The 17587-nt window shown below is 40.1% G+C and overlaps 1 protein-coding gene across 3 annotated transcripts in view; it reads right to left on the reverse strand.

Annotated features, from left to right (window-relative positions):
• The window catches only part of Lclat1 (lysocardiolipin acyltransferase 1), a 138645-nt gene that overhangs the window by 80293 nt on the left and 40765 nt on the right, over positions 1-17587 (reverse strand). For 2 of the 3 annotated variants that reach the window (XM_051169302.1, XM_051169349.1), the window contains exons 2-3: positions 5853-6021; positions 1224-1422 (exon numbers count right to left, since the gene is read on the reverse strand). In XM_051169302.1, coding sequence (XP_051025259.1) covers positions 1224-1422; positions 5853-6017 — 364 coding nt within the window. In that variant the 5' untranslated portion in view covers positions 6018-6021. The remainder of the gene's footprint in view (positions 1-1223; positions 1423-5852; positions 6022-17587) is intronic. The other variant, XM_051169385.1, reaches the window with a different exon arrangement.

Raw genomic sequence — 17587 nt, forward strand, 5'->3', positions numbered from 1 at the left:
GGTTGCTCTGCAAATTTAGAAAAACAACAACAACGTGACAGAGTTGTGCTTGCGCAGGCTATGCTTGCTGTAAAACAAGGGGCATCTCCCCAGATTTGGCTTAATATGCTCAAACACTGAGACACTATCTTGGTTCTGGCATTCCTGACGGGCACAGGTTCCCATTGCACCAGGATGCTACAGGATAGACCTGTACACCTCCCAGGGCTCGAGTTCCCATTGCACGGGACTTCAGGTGTACAGGGTCTCCGTCCATGTGCCCACCTTGATCGCTCCCTACTGATGAAGTGGAGAGCTGGATCGGTCAATTCATGGCTTCAGTTTGGCATTTTAATTTGAAAATTAAGGGGGAGATGTCGGGAGCCGCTCCGCCATTCTTCACAAAAGCCCTTATGGCCAGTGCGCATGCGCAAGCACGTTACGCAGGCGGTATGCTAATTAGGTATTCTCTAGAGCACCAATCACGAGAAGACACGTCCCTCCACGCCTCCATAGTTCCTATATAAGCCGGGGATTTTACGGGGAGAGGGTCCTTCCCCATCTGCTATCAAGAAGAGCTGTAACAATAAAAATCGCTGCCAGAAGAATCCTGAGTTGCCGCGTCTCCTTTATCGGCGAAAGGTGCGCGCGACAGAGAACCTCATGGGCCTGGTCTTGAGGCAGGCAAGCTGAGGAGAAAGTGGCTAATTTTGGACTCCTGAACACCTGAGAATGAGTTTGTGTCATTTTAATTTGTTAAGGAAGTTCTTAAAGAAAGTTACCAATCAGTTGGGAGTAGTGGCACAGACCTGTAATCCGAGCACTCAGGAGGCAGAGGCAGAGGCAGACGAATCTCTGTGAGTTCGAGGCCAGCCTGGTCTACAAAGTGAGTCCTGGACAACCAAGGCTACACAGAGAAAGCTAAAAATACACTCAAAATAAAACAAAACAAAACCAACACCAACAAAAAGAAAGTTACCAATCTATTAAATTCATATCCTCAATGTGGTATCCTAAGAAATGATCTACTTCCTTGATATAAGCTTATTTTCTCTTCTAGAGTAAGATATTTTTAAAACAGAGATTAAGATAAAATCACCATAACAAAGCCATTAAAGATAAAAAGAAACTGGAAATATTTTTAGCTTCATGAGAAAAGCTGAGAATAACATACTGTTCAACTTATCTCATTTTGTCTTAGAGCAGGCACATTACACACTTAAAATAACATATGAATAACATACCGAATCCAGGAATACCTTTGACACTATATTTGAGGCAAATTTTCTCCAATCTGAGGTAGCTGTACCTCATTAGATAGCTCCATAGGAATAGCCAGTCTACTCTTGTCCGATGGTTCATAATAATGATACTCCTTTCTCCAGGTACAAAGCCATCACCTGTTATAACCACTTTTACACCAAACATGGTCTCCAACAGTGCCTGCAAAAAAATTAAAAATGCAGATACAGAGCAACTTAGTTAGGGTTTTCAGGTTAAAGCCAGATATGAAATTATTCATAACCAGGCTTATGAATGTATTAGATATTTACTATATTAAAAGAAGTGAAGAGCCGGCAGTGGTGGCGCACACCTTTAATCCCAGCACTGGGGAGGCAGAGGCAGGTGGATTGATGTGAGTTCAAAGCCAGCTTGGTCTACAAAGTGAGTCCAGCACAGTAAAGGCTATGTAGAACCTGTCTCGAAAAAACAAACAAACAAACAAAAAAAGTGAAGAAAAAAATTAAGAGTTATGGATCTTTTTCCTTCTTGCTAACCTTGTCATAACTATGCTATATTGCTTTTATAATACAAAAAAAAATGACACTTAAAAACTAAATAACTAAATGAAAAGATTGTCTTTGGAAAAGCAAAACTGAGTCCAAACTAAAGAATGATTTATTTGTTTTTTTAAAGTTACTGCAATTTTCCATAGGTAAATGTTATCCCTATGATTTCTAACATATAAAACAGTTTCCAATATTCTTGTTTCTGTAATAAATGGGGGGGGGGGTCTGCCCTAGTGTCAAACTATATAAAGTAATATCTACACTTCAAATATCTTCCACTAGTTGTAATTTCTAGAAATTTGTTGATGGAAAAATATGAACTACCTTTCAAATCTTAAATTATATATTATTAAGTTAAAAGAAGTACAAAATAAGATTCTATTGGGCATTTTTAAGATTATAAAGATTAAGACTATTGTATAATTTTTCTAGGAAGAATAATCAAAAACATAACTGAATGAAGGATTGAAGAAACTAAATTTCTTTTTTCTTTTTTTTCTATAAGATAAGATTTTGTTGCTCAAAAAGAATGCATAAAGACTAAACTGTCACCTGGGCGTGGTGGCGCACGCCTGTAAACCCAGCACTCGGGAGGCAGAGGCAGGCGGATCTCTGTGAGTTTGAGGCCAGCCTGGTCTACAAAGTGAGTCCAAGGCTACATAGAGAAACCCCGTATCCAAAAAAAGAATTAAATATCCACATATAAGGCCTTCTATACCAGTAGGACACTTTAGAGGAAAATAAACACAGTAAATAAAAAACTATTTTAAAAGTTGTATTTGTGGTTACTTCTACCCAAAAAGAGGCCACTTGAGCTGGATGCTAGGCAAAACTTCCACTAAAGCTACCAATGCTATCTTTTGACATTCTTGACAGTTATGGTTACTCCAAGAACTAAGGAGGGTTGCTGAGGCTGCTGACTTCTAGTCTGAGAAAATGAGAGTCCCAGGTTCAAGGATAAAACCCTACCTTAAAGGAGTAAGTGAACAGTGACAGAGGAAAATACAGGACACGCTCTTCTGTGCATATACCCCTGCCACACGCAGCGACATACATACTAGTCATTAAACTGGGTTTGTGTTTATTAACTTTGATACTTTTTTTTCTGCTTAAAAATTGAAAGTTTTATGGGCTGGTCATGGTAGCACAGGCCTTTAATGGCAGTACTCGTGAGGCAGAGGTAAGTGGATCTGTTCTTCTGATATTACAGAGTAACAGTTCACATTTATCCCATTAAAAGAAAAAAAAATAAGTTTTTCATTCAAATGAAAAGCAGAAACGACCAGGTGTGTAACTGTACAATTAGGCAATGGCTGTTAGCTGTGGAGACAGTAGCTGCCCTCATCTGTCCTGCTCATTACAGCCGCGAACCTGGCTTTGCTCCGCCTATGTCCTGAGTGTTTTGATGAAGCTAAGTTTAAAGATAATGAACCAACTTGTTTGGCAGAGGACAAGAGAACATTTACTCTGAGGCATGGCGTTCTTTATTACATTTACCCAGGCTTACAGTTAAAAAGAGAAGAAAAGTCAAGCAGTAGTATCCCACACCTCTAATTCCACCACTGGGGACAGCCAGGCTACACAGAGAAGCCCTGTCTGGGGTACTGGGAGGAAACCGAGAGAGAGAAAGAGGTTTTGTTTTGTTTTTAATATGCAGTTTGTTGAGTATGAAAAGAGCTCAAACAAGTTAAACCTTAGAGCCAAAAGACCCAGCTGGCTCTTCACTGGGACAACAGGAACTGTGCCCGGAGAAAAAGACATTACCCATTAAGGGTTCCAACTTGTGAAAAAGAAAATGTGCTTGAATGAGAAATGTAGCTCAGGGTGCTCCCCACGCCTGGGAGGCAGCTGTCTAGGAAAGTGTTCCCCAGTGTCAGCGCACGGAACAGATAGCTGTGCTCCCAGGGGACCAGGTACATCTCAAGCTGGTAGAAGAATGTGACAATATTGTTCACATGTTATTAGCTTTGCAGGCATGAAAGATACAAGACTGAAGAGGTCCTGGAGTCTACTTCAGAGAACAGCTGAGGGCAGACTGTGATGCTATGGTGCTGTGAAAATGAGCCTAAGTTTCTATGGAGATGCAGGATGTTGAAGATATCAGAACCTTTTGTCAGAGTATTCCATCATAGAGTAAGAAAAGCAACTAATACGGCAATTGGGCAAGCTACTGAACCCCTAAAAGTCTCTATTTCCTTCTCTGTGAACCACTGATAATAGTGGCACCTGAAATGAAGCCCTCCTCCTTAAGCATTTAGCACATGTGTCGTGTAAGTGGCCAGCTGGTGTTACCATCATTGCATCTGGATCTTCACTTTGTTTTTCTTTTAAACGAAGCCCTCTAACTCTTTTTATACCCGAGTTAAATACACAACCATACCTTGGTCACTTTTGTGTCCCAGTACACTACCAGCCTTTTCCTTGTGCCTGCAGAACAGACCGTTTTAATTGTGAGTGTAAAAAAAAGAGAAAGAAATGAGGCAAAAAGGAGGGTCAGAAGCTAGGAGCAGCAGGCTGGCAGCGCTGCATTCCACAAAACAGATACATCTGTAGATAAAATTTAAACACAAACAACTTTAAGAGGAGAATAGTTCTGCGCAAGGGATGAATGCAAGTTTACAAATCACTCACTACAGGATTCAGTTTTAAACAACAACAATATATTGTAGATGATTTAAAAGTCAGCAAGCCCCTCCCCCGAAGACAGGGCTTCTCTATGTAGTCCTGGAACTCATTCTGGAGACCAGGCTGGCCTCAAACTCAGAGATCCACTTGCCTCTGTGAGTACTGACATTAAAGGTGTGAGCCACCACAGCCCAGCTGTTATTAGGAAACTTTTAAGAAATGTCTATCCTATTCATGTAGAAAACCCACCCCAAACACCATATCAGTAAGTACTGAGCCCACCTGAACCTGAGGAGCCCACAGCAACTGCTGGACACTGCCATCCTGTGGGCAGGTGCTCTCTCTGCCCACTATCTCAGGGAAAATAAGCAGCTCAACATCGATGGGACAGGACAGAAAGGATCCTTTACCAATTACAAGAGATTATTTCCTCCTTGTTTTCATTTTCAGATGTTAAACTTATTGCCTCTCTACCAAAACACTCTGCTAAAACCCAGCAGACTGAGGAAAAAGAACTGGAACAATCCCCAAGACAGCGAAGGAAAAGACAAGCACACACTGCCCACTGCTTGGCAGCAGCCTCCTCCCAAAGGCGGGAGGAGCCGGACTGGGAACCAGCAGTCAGAAGATGCACTCAGGGTATTGTGGTGGCCTTATAGAGTGCCACATGCCCACGACTCTACTGAACATTGTGTGTGTGCTTTGATCTTACCCATGCTGTTTGCCTCATCTTCATATACAAATCCCATGTCTTGATTTCTTTTTTATGTTCCTTATTTATTTATAAGTAGACAGTGTTCTGCCTGCATGTGTGCCTGTATACCAAAAGAGGGCATCAGATCTGAGGGCATATGGTTCTGAGCCACCATATGGTTGCTACAAACTGAATTCAGGACCTCTGGAGGAGTAGCCAGTACTCAGCCATCTCTCCAGCCCCTATGTTCCTAATTTTTGTAATTATTGAAAAGACCTGAATCAATCACATCTCTGTCAGAAGTTTAGAAAGATGTTTACTATTTGAATCCTCATGAAGTGGGTTACACTTTTACTTAATTTTTTTCATACAATACGTTGACATTCTTTCCCCAACCCAATAGAATCTTAGTAAGTACAACAGTTTTGTAAAATACAAAATGGAAATTTTTCAATCTTTAAAATTAACATGTTTTCTAGATATAAATGATATTCTTCATTGTATGAAATAGTATGTAAAAGAAAATTGATAAAAAATATAGAAAGAAGCCCTTGATTTTTTGTAAGGTTCATTATGAGCGTTTGCTTTATAGACATTAATATTTGTATTTCTAATTTCTAATTTTTCTATTTTCCCCTTTCTTTTTTATGTTTGGTTCTCCTATAGAACATATTTAGGATCCTTCTGAAAACCATATCTCCAGTGCTAACAAACAAGAGCTGGGCTGCCCTAATACAAGCAGACAGACTTCTTTGGTAACTTACCACAGGAAGTGTGAGCCACATAGCCACAAAGCGACTGCTGATCCAGCGATACCACGACAGTTTTATAATCATCAAAGGTAAAATGGGACCCAGCATAAAAATACTTCCAAAATAGCTTCCCGCAAACAAGAATAAGATAAAGGAAATCCCCTTGCATGACACCATGATTCTGAAAGGAAAAACAAAAACAAAGAATATATTTTATTACTATGCATTTGCTGCTTCAATTCCATCACAGTTATGCATACAATAATCTCTAAAGATAAGCTTCTAAAGAACTGGTGATGGCCAGCAGATTCTGGGGACACAAGCCTAAATTCCCTGTTCTACAAGCCTAACAAGTTGTCAGCACACTGGAAATGGATACTCTCAAAAGAGAATACAAATGTCTATTCTCCAAAAAAAAAAGTTGTCTGGTGTTAGGAAGTCATAATAATAATAATAATAATAATAATAATAATAATAATAATAATAATAATAATAATAATAATAATAATAATAATAACGACGACGACAACTTGGCATTAAAAGGTATTTTTTTCTTTCCTAGGCTACTGTTCCCAAAGCCTGTTTTGTACCTAAAACAGAAATAACATGTGAGGATTTGAGGACTGCTTCCTAAGGGTGAGAACAACTAAAAGCAGCAGTTTCACAGAATGCAATAAAATTCAAAGAAAATAATCTGGAAGTGCTCATTCTTTTCAACAGACCCTAAAACTACAACTCTGGGCCATCTGGTCTTCACCTGGCTCTTTATGAACTAGCTAGGTAAGTCAGCTGAGCCTCTATGGCTTTACCCCACCGTCTACCAAAGGATTACTCAGGGGCACTAAAACCAAACCCAGCACGGAAACATAGTTGAAAATAAAACTCCAACATCTGATTTTATAACCTAAACTGAAGTTTAACTTGGTACCAAGTGTATTTTTTACATTTCTATCAATATTTGATGGTATAAATACAAAGTCCTACTAAGTAGAAAAGGAACAAATATTCCTATGAACTTCTAGATCTTTAGGGAGAGGGACAAGTGAACAAAGGAGAAAGGGATGGCTAGAAAGCCGTGGAACAGACTCCAGCTCAACTGGGCTAGAGCACACGTGCTCCCACACTATCCATTGCACTTTCTTTGGACCTCTTTGCATTAACAGTATCAATAGCAAAGCCTGGTGCGGCACAGGCCTTTAAGCCCAGCACTTGGGAGGCAGAGGTGGGCAGATCGCTGTGAGTTTGAGTCAAGGATAACCAGGGCTGCCCAGAGAAACCCTGTCTGGAAAAAAACAAAACAAAACAAAATCAACAGAAGCTTCTCCCCAATCTTCAACTTCAAGCTTTTTAACAGGAAAAAAAAAAAAAAAAAAAAGACACACCGGCTTTAAATTTAATATTTCAGACCTGCTTCTTCTTATGCACATGCACACTCCACCACCACCACCTACAATGCTCATGTTCTATTAGAAAGCCTTCTATCTAGCTTTACCTAACTGTGTTTCCCCCACTCAGCCATCAGACAACTCTAGACACTTGTTATAATCTCCCTGGCAAAGCTACACTTTCCACTGTTATCCACTTGGGCAGTGGCCCCATCAGAAACTCCTGCGTGCTTCTTCCTTCCTGATATCATATGATAATAAGAAAAATTACATAGTTAAATGGCCTAGCTACCATATGAAATCTTTCCATTATATCGTAATGAGTCTGAGCCCTACGGAGGCTAAAATGGCTTTCCTAATTCAATTCAAAGCATCCAATCCTGACTAGTGCACCTTCCACGGCATCATGCTACCCCCCTACTAAGTAACTAGGAATCAGAGAGCAGCATCAACCTTTAACCATGTATTTAAATAAAGATCTATCACATGATTGCAATGGAATTCTATAAATCAAACCTAATCTAAAATTACTTCAATATCTATTCATTTTTATGAAACAATAAGCACATAAAGAAATCTCTACTATGCGGCAGCCATGGGACAATCAGCAAAGATCTCACAAGTCCAGGAGTGGAACTCAGGGCCTCATGCCTGCAAAGCAGAAGCTCCACCCTCCTCCATCTAGTGAAGTCCTCATTTCTCCCTTATGTGCACTCTTCTCTGACTGCATTGCATAGCCTTTTTCTGTATCTTCTTTCAAGCACTAAAATAGGGGGGGCTGGGGGCAATTAGGTTAAGAATAGCTACATTCTTATTTAGAATGGGCAAATATTGAAGAAAAACAAGACAATGTCAAGAGCTGGCACAGCTGTGCAGCAATCTGCACTAACACAGATCCCTGGTGGAAATACCAAATTGTACAGCGCTCTAGAAAACCACTTGACAGTTTTACAAAATACTACAGTGATAGTCACCATATATACTAGAAAATCTACCAGCTGTCTAGTACAAATAAAGTTACCTCCACACAAAAACATTCTACATAGTCCTTTATAGCGCCATTTCTTGTAATTGTGCAAAACTAGAACTAATCTATTGGTTGAGCACAAGTAGATATGGAATTACTACTCATTGCTGAGGATAAATGCCTGATATAGACACCCTGCGCTACTTCTGTATTGTACTGTACTAAATGAATGACACTATGCTCTGAAGACCTTTCTTTTAGGAAACATTCTAGACAAGGCAAACCCACAGGAGAGGAAACAGACTTAGAAAAGGAGGATGCTCTGGGTATAAAGGACAGCACAAGGGAAGCACGGCAGATGAGCCCACTGCTCTGTTTGTTGCCTGCACAGTATGCACTGGTGGGAAACTCACATCTACTAGCTCCCCTTCCCTCTTTAGAGCTATGCACAGAACTCCATGTGTACCCACTGAGCAACATTTGTAACTGATCCACTGAGAGTGGCACCTGCCTATTACCTAGCACTTAGGAGGCAAGAGTCATGAGTTACAGTGAATTTGAAGGCAGCCTGAGCTTTGAAGTGATACTCTGCTTCACAAGAAAACGTTTCAAATGACTAGCTGAGGTAAAAGTTATGTTCTTAGGAAATTCTATTCTTCAAAGTATTTCAATAATAATGGTCTGAAATATTTTTCTAAGCTTTTATAATATTGTTTCATATACTTGATTTGAATAGACTTCAACAGTTAGTCACAACAATCTCATGGTGTGGGTATTTTTATTATCCCTATTTTAATTATCAGGATTCTGTGGCCCAAAACGTTAATTTACTGAAGGTTAAACACTAGTAAATAGCAAAGCTGAGAATTGCCTCTAAGGATTTGATGTTGGTGTCTATAATGTTTAAGAAGATATTACTTTTGAAATTAAGCACAGTTTAAAAGAATTACACTATGAAGACATAGTTATAAACCAAGTTTTAACATTCATTTTTAAAGTATTCTGAATTATAGTAGTTCACAGGAACTTAATGAGAAGGGCTTGCTACATCTGTCTTGAAGGCAGTGATTTTTAAAGGAAAAAATGGAAATGACCCACATAGATGGATAATAGCTATGATGGTGCACACAGGAGGCCTCTAAAGTACTGGTAATGTTTTATTTCTAAAGGATTATGACTACATGTATGTTTACCCAATACTTTTAGACTATCAATATCCAATCTGCACATATTTCATATACACATTACATTAGCAATAACATGAATATTTTATCGGCCTCCCCTACTCTTGAATAAAATGCCAAGGAGGGCTTTCACCCCTAACCCATTCACTTCAGCATTGCTCATGTTTGTATTGCTCTAAGTTCTTAAGAATAAACATGCATTTTACAACCTAAAATACTTTAACTGTAATAATTTCAAGAACACACTAATTAATCCATGGTTAGGAAGATCTGTTGCCATCCTTAATTACGTTACAGAAAACACAGTCTTTAAGAGTTAGCTGAGACACCCAGGGGTTCTGCTCAAACTATGGCACCAGACAAGGACAATACGTACAGTAAACTTTGAACCCTGAACAAGACCTAGCCAATGGACAGGACAGTCTCCACAGCTGAGTGGAGAGTGGAGAGTAGGAACTGACTTTCACATGGTCTCTGGTGCCCCATATTTAGCCACATCCCCTTGATGGGGAGACCTGGTGGCCCTCAGAGGAAGGATAGCAGGCTACCAAGAAGAGACTTGATACCTATAAGTATATACAGGGGGAGGAGGTCCCCTCCCCAGTCACAGTCATAGGGGAGGGGAGTGGAGAGTAAGCGGGAGGGAAGGAGGAATGGGAGGATATAAGGGATGGGATAACAATTTAGATGTAATATGAATAAATTAATATAAAAATGATATTAAAAAAAAGAGTTAGCTAAGACAAATGTACCAGAAGTTTAATAAGAAACATGGATATCTTGACTCACATGCTGACACCAAATATATAAGAGAAAAATATGGGCACAAATGTCAATGGTTGCATATGCGTGCACGTAGAATAAGTTTTTGTTGGTAAAATGATCAAATAGCAGTGAAAATAAAAATAGTAAACAATCACAGCCTGCTCACTGAGGTCATCAATGTGTTCCTTGTGTAAACAGGTGAAGACCCGCCATTCAGGTATACTAAATCACAGTGAAATACTTCAGAGATGATGGATTTCTCATGAATCCATGTGTGCATACTAATTTGTACAACCCTATTTCATGGACACATCTGCATCTGCCCTGCAACTGCTGCTGAAGAGTTTACACAAGCTTCTCTGTGCCCAAAACAAGGACCCATACACATTTTCTTCAGAACCTGTAACATAAATACATCTGTCTTGCCCAATAAAAATAGAAGGTCTCCTTATGCCCCACGGAAAGCTGTATTTGTTTCCTTTCCAGTGTCAAGGGCCAGAAAGATTGGGGCTAAGTGGAACAGTCCTTTCCAGGAGGGCAGATCACAGCTATTACCTTTCTTCTCTTGCCTCGTACTGTTAAGTCTCAGTGACATTGTCACACGTGTCTTTTATTAAAATCAGCTTTAAATTATTTCAGGAAATAGGCTACATAATTTAAAATACATTAAAATCTAAGATCACCACTAGCAATGTTATTCATCTTTACTTCCTAGTCATACAAATAAGTCTTTATTAAAGCATGATATCAGGAAACTATTTAAAAATTCCACCCAAGATATTCTGGAGACAAAAACATGCATACTCTCTTATAATAAGCCAATAATCAGGACAAAGGCTTCTTTTGACAAAAGTAAGTCCAAAACTTAATTTTTATTTTATGTTATTTTATTTTTTAATAAATTGAGTACTCATGAGTACACAGAGGATGCTGAAAAGATAGCATCAAATTTTCTCTGGACCATTTACCTGTTTGGAAAAAAAGACAGAGACACTGTAACAGGGAAGAGACAAAGCATGCCACTTCCTTTTTTCCTAAAGCAGCATTTTCTCACGTACAAATAAATACAGTTAACTGGCATAGTAGTCAGAAAGGCCTTACAAGAAGCCAACCCACATTTAGCCATTCTGATAAAACACAGCAGAACTGTGAAGAAGTAGAATGGGCCCAGCTTCAATTCCATCTACTAGAACAAAGCAAGAACAGACTCAGTCAGCAAACCTGCCAACACCTTCTGGGGAAGTCCACTCCGGCAGTTCTCAGAACTGGGCCAAGTGCAGCAGGGTGGTGTCACAATGAAAGTGGCCTACAGAGTGAGTCCAGGGCAGCCAGGGCTACACAGAGAAACCTGGGCCTAGGGGGAAGTGTTTAACTCATTATCTACCTTTTGGCATTTGGATAAAAAAAATGTATGTGTCTACATGAAACTTACCAACGTTAATAGTAAATGTTTGATACATATGAATATTCAGTTCTTAAATCCGGATCCAATCTTTTACTTAAATATACTAACAAGTCAGTATGCAGAAAGAAGAAAGCATGTATCATACTATGATCCTTTTTACTCAAAATTCCAAAATAGATAAGCAAGCCTGGAAAGAGCCCCAGAAATGCTATTTCTTGATTTGCTGCTGGTTACACTTTCAAATGGAGTAATTTTATGAAGTCTCACAGAATCGCACCCTTAAAAACTGTACATATAATTAAAGTTAGATACTTTATAAACAGTCCAACCAGAAATACGCTGTTCATGAGAAGAAGATACAAATGGCCAGTGTCTGCTCTGCTTGTTACATCATGAAATCGCCAGTGTCCTCCCTTCGCAGGTGAAGGGGCACAATGCAGAGCAAGACTATCAGAGGGCAAACTGGCTAAGCAGCCATTGCGCTATGAATATGCAAACTGGCTAAAGCAGCTATTGCGCTATGAATATGCGTATCATCAGTGCTGACCTCCGAGGCCAAACGGACAAGCATGTCCCGCTGTCCCACCAGTGGAGAAAAGAAGCTGAACAGACCACTGACGGGGCAAGCTAGTTGAAGGCAGTCCATCCAGCGCTGTGGATTCCTGTGCAAAATCTGGAACAAATGAGATGTGTGCCTCCTACACTGCACTCAACAGCTCTTGAAGAGGATTTCTTTTGAAAAATCTCAAAGCTGAGATTCATTCCACATGCTGAGATTATAGGCATGATCCCACCACACCTAGGTCCAAGATACAGTGCTAGCAGATAAAAATATGATGCCCTCTGAGGAAGTGTGAACAGCACTAGCTGTAGTTCTAGCCCTTGAGACTGAAGCAGGAGGATTTCCTGAGGCAGAAGGATTACTTGAGTCCAGGAGTTCATAGCCAGCCTGGACAATACGAAAAAAACAGTTTCAATACCCAAACAATATCAAACGACATGCACAGAAATCTGTCCACAGGAACAGCTGCCAGTGCAACATACAGTCACCTCTGTGGGATGACACTATCAGCAACTGGGATGGTCAATGGAAGTTAAAATTTTCCATAATGTTTATTGGTTGGTTAGTCCGTTTTCCAAGACAGGGTTTCTCTGTGTAGCCCTGGCTGTCCTAGAACTCACTCTGTAGACCAGGCTGACCTTGAACTCAGAGGTATACCTGCCTCTGCCTTCTGAATGCTGGGATTAAAGGCGTGCATCACCACTACCAGGCTCTTCTATGATGTTTTTATATAAGGCAAGCATTTCCACATCTTAAAAGGAAACCAAGACAGAATGAAGACAGTGCAGCTTAAGTATAGCCAGAGTAACTTAGTCTCAGTAGTCCTGTTTCTAGTTTACACCATTATCAAAGCAAACATGGGAATCAAATGATAAAGTAGAAATGACCTATACTTCTTAGCCAAAGGACTGTTTGCTAGACCCTAAGCTCAAAGTAGAATTTTACACTCTAATTTTTAAAACTATTTAAAGATACATTAAGGCAGGAATGATGAAAATCTTCTCATTAACTTATACTGACACCACCAAGGATCGTGAGCCTAACAAAAGACTAAGCCACCATTCAGCCAGGCTTTGTGGCACTCTTTTAAATATGGCTTTGAGTTCTACATCAGCCTAGACTATATAAGGAAACCCAACTTCAAACAAAACTCATGCAACTGACTTCATAGCACTTATCTCCATTCACTTGGCGTTTAAACTCATATGCTCAGTTCCTCCCTTCATGAGACACAGAACTAGCCAGTCAAAATGTGCAGAAAAGTTCAGGAATGTAATTCAGCCCAAGAGAGTGCTGCCCCGGCTCCATCCCCAATGCCACACAGACCAGGGACAGTGCTGTTCCTCACTCTTCTACTTACTTCAGAGAGAGAAGAGGCAAAAGGAGCCTACATTCCAGCTACGGAGTGTGAGAGAGGCATCACTGGCTATCAAAGCAAGCATGGGATCTAGTAAAATCATATTTACAAAATATGATATCATGGAAAAAAAAGACAATGAGATACGAGGAAGAAGTGGGAATGGAAGATTGAAAAAGAGGGCCAGGCATGGTGGTGCATGCCTTTAATCTCAACACTCAGGAGGCAGAGGCAGGTAGATTGCTGTGAGTTTGAGGGCAGCTAATCCAGGACAGCCAGGGCTACACAGAGAAACTCTGTCTCGAAAAACAAAACAAAACAAACAAACAAACAAACAAACAAAAAAAGATTGAGAAAGCAGATAAGAAGCGCAGGGAGAGGAAGAGGTAACTTCCTCCAGTGAGGTCCTAGGAGCAAACAGATGTTTAAAATGTGAGGAAAACAAAATGGGCACTTATAACTGCATCCCTGTTTACTTTTAAGTTTTAATCAAAGTATACACATATTAAGATAGAAAAAGAAAAAAGGGAAAGAACCTGCCTAAACTGACCAAGTTATTTCAACAGAAAACAACTGCTCATCCAATGCCAGCCATCATCAGGCAGGGCACTGGGAGGAGCAGCAGCTCAGGATGCAGCCCACTACTGTGCATGGTGGAGCACACTCAGCAAGGGAAGCGAAGAGGGAAGAAGGAGCCACGAGCATGCACACAGTCAATGCCAGGGTCACAGAAACTCAGCACTCTGTCCATCTTGTGTGGGGCTGAGGTCATGGAGCTTTAAAAGCGGCACAGCCCACTGTCTCAGCAGATACACCAATGAAGAAAGTGGCAGGTGCTTCGTGTGAAAGTAGAAACCTCACTTGTACCCAACAGAGCACAGTCAGTTATGACAGGGTGACCACTAAAAAGAGACCACAGACAAGGCACTGAAAGGGAATTAAGAGACAAGCAGGGCCTGGGCTGGAGAGGGGACAGTCACAGTTAAACAGAGGCAGGTGAGATGGTGCCGCTGTCCTTTATGCTCATGCCACCTTGGATGTCTGGCAGGTCCTGAAGAAGCTTTGCTGGAGTCTTGAGTTTCCATTGGATTCTGTCGCTTCCAAATCATTTCAAACAATATGAATTATTAACAACAAGATTTTAATGAAACGTCACCAATATTTTTCTGTGTAAATGGTAAAAAAAAAAAAAAATGCTGTATTTCAGCAATTTCCTGTTACAACAAAAGATTTCTCTAAGAACTAAGAGTTAAAACCACCATCTACCCACACTGAGCGGAACATGACCAATGTGAAACCATCTCAGCAAGGATGATTAGAGCAGCCATGCTGCGTCCTAGCTGGTACTTAGACAACTACCTTCCTTTCCAGTCACTGATTACAGCCCTCAAAATGTTAGCCAGAGTTACACTATGGCCCAGGAACTCTACTCCTCCGTATACTCCAGTGAAATGAAAGCACACATCCATACAAGATCAGTGACAACATAGCACACTGTTAAAAACAGTCAGAAAGTGGAATAACTCGAACATTCACTAGCTACTGAGTGGCTAACAATGCATCACATCTATCAGTGAATACTACAGAGCCACAAAAGGAATAAAATGCTGCTACCAGCTACTGTGCAGGCTGCTACCACGCTACAGTGCACGACATCAGTCAAAGGCTCATACAGGTGCTACAATTTTGTTTTTATAAAATGTCCAGAATAGCTGAAGCTACAGAGGCAGAGAGTAGGTCAGTGCTCCTCTAAGGCAGGGGTTTCAGGAAATGGAATGTGACTATGCACCCAAAGTATATTAGGGAACTTAAAAGAAAGGCTCTACCTTTAAACTGTGGTGTGACTTTGCAATTGCAATCTAGAAGCCAGTGACTTGTAAACTTACAAGTATACCAAACTTCCCAACTGTGTAGTATGTAATTACATTTGAAAACAAGAAAGTCAAATGGTGGACTGTCAACACTGGCATAATCCTAGCCAGTTTCCTTCTACAGACCACAACTCCTGACTGAAAAGAGGAAATTATGAGACAAAATAAACTAAAGGTATTGGTAAGGGTTCCTCTGTGCGTAGCCCTGTAAGCAGGCTGTGCGATGAGGAGAGGAATGAGCAGGGCTGACGCAGAAAGGACTGCCAGGGAGAGGAGAGTCAGGCAGAAGGGCAGCAAGCGCAGAATGGGGCGTGGGTACTGTCAGAGTACAGCCTATGCATGTGCAAAAATGCATCACACTTTGTACAGTTAGCATTCGGTAATGTTAAAATATGCAAAATAAAGAAAGAGAACAAAAGGAGACCACAAAGTAGATAAAGTAGCTGATAGTTAAAAGACCAGTCACTCAATACGCTGCTAACACTTGTCCTTGTGGAGTGGCTGGTTGCTTATTTTCTAGTGGTGCAAAGAGCATGATTTTTATATAATAAAAGCAAATCAGAAGTCAATATTTCTTTGATCTGATAGAGCCTACCACTGTTACATTATCTTTCGGGTTAGTGTTAATGACTGACAGAAAAGTCTCCTGCTGTGTAGGAACCATGCCACATGCTTTTCATTAATGCACTAAGTTTTCCAAGTTCTGGAACAACCAGGTAAAACTGAAGATACATCATATGCCATATAGAAACCACGCCACAGAATTTGCATTAATGGAACAAGTTTTCTAAGTTCTGGAACAACAAGGTAGACTATCACATGAATTTTCTTTTCTAGAAAATGATTCTAAATTGGAAAATTAAAAAAAAAATCCAACAGAGTATTAAAGAAAAAGTAGAAACACAAGATCTACTGCTCATACATAGACTGTGTCATTGTATTGTTTGTATACATATATTAGGCTTTGTTTCAAAACCATTTTGGGTGCCACAATTATTACATAGTACCTTGTCATATAAATGGAATTAAACCATTTTTATCCAAAGCATGTCATATTGAATTTTATCAACCATAAAATTCTCTGCAACTGTTACAAAACACTTTTTTATAACTTATTCTGAAAAAAATAACTGAGTTTCAGTTCATGTACAAAGCATATTTTGTACAAATAACAGTTTAGTATCTGGAATGTCTGCTTTGCTATTAAAATGTTGCTTATGTGACCTTTTTTTCCTTAGACTAGCAAAAGTGAAAATAAAGAGCAGATGGAGAATGACCTTGGAACTCTATCCATGTATTTTCAAGTGATTCATGTAGCATGCTCTTATCAAAAATAAAAATATTCATTTGGTAACAAAAGTTCTGAGGCCTGAAGAAAAGGAACTAATAGTCATAATGTCTTTAAACATATTTGTCCTAAATATAATGCTACTATGTGGTGGGGCAAAAGCAGTAGTTTTCACAGTACAGTGTAATCATCACAATGTTATGAGACACATGGAAACGCATATGTTCAAAGAGGTATGATAGATAATCACGATAGAACCCTTTGTTTAAAATTCCCACAAAAACTCATGTGTGAACAAAAGCATTGGCAGCTCTGTGACCCCAGAGTCCTTCCTTACATCCAACTCGCTGCTCCTGGGCCACTCCTTTCCAGGATATTAGAGACATCACCTGAAATGCAGGCAAGCCCTTTACACCACACTTCAGGCATCAGAGGTCCAGGTATATTACAGCTATGAGGCAGTTTTTTTACTCATTGGATTTTCACTTGAAGTCACCAACACAAAATTTTGGTGATTAAAGAAAGGCGTTAGGGGATGGAGAGATGGCTCAGGGGTTAAGAGCAGGAACTGCTCTTCAAGAGGCCGTGAGTTCAATTCCCCGCAATCACACGGTGGCTCACAACCATCTATAATGTGATCTGATGCCCTCTCCTGGCCTGCAGGTGTATGTGCAGGCAGAGCACTGTATACATAAAAGACCTTAGAATGGGGTAAGCCCTCCTCCTCAATCTGATTCTCTCTGAACTGAGTGGCTCTATTTAAATTGAGTGCTCTAAGAACAAGTCTTTCAGAAATCATTAGAAGTCAAGAGAGAGCTATCATAAAGTGTTTTACACTTTGCACTGCAAGTCTCAAAACTCTGTGAAGTGGGTGAAGCACTCCGTTTGCAGTTGAACATGACCTTAACAGCACTAAAGGCCTCAACAGCAGAACCAGCAGGTAGAAGCCAAAATTTAAACCCA

The sequence above is a fragment of the Acomys russatus genome, chromosome 1 (genome assembly GCF_903995435.1).
Source record: "Acomys russatus chromosome 1, mAcoRus1.1, whole genome shotgun sequence".
NCBI lineage: Eukaryota > Metazoa > Chordata > Mammalia > Rodentia > Muridae > Acomys > Acomys russatus.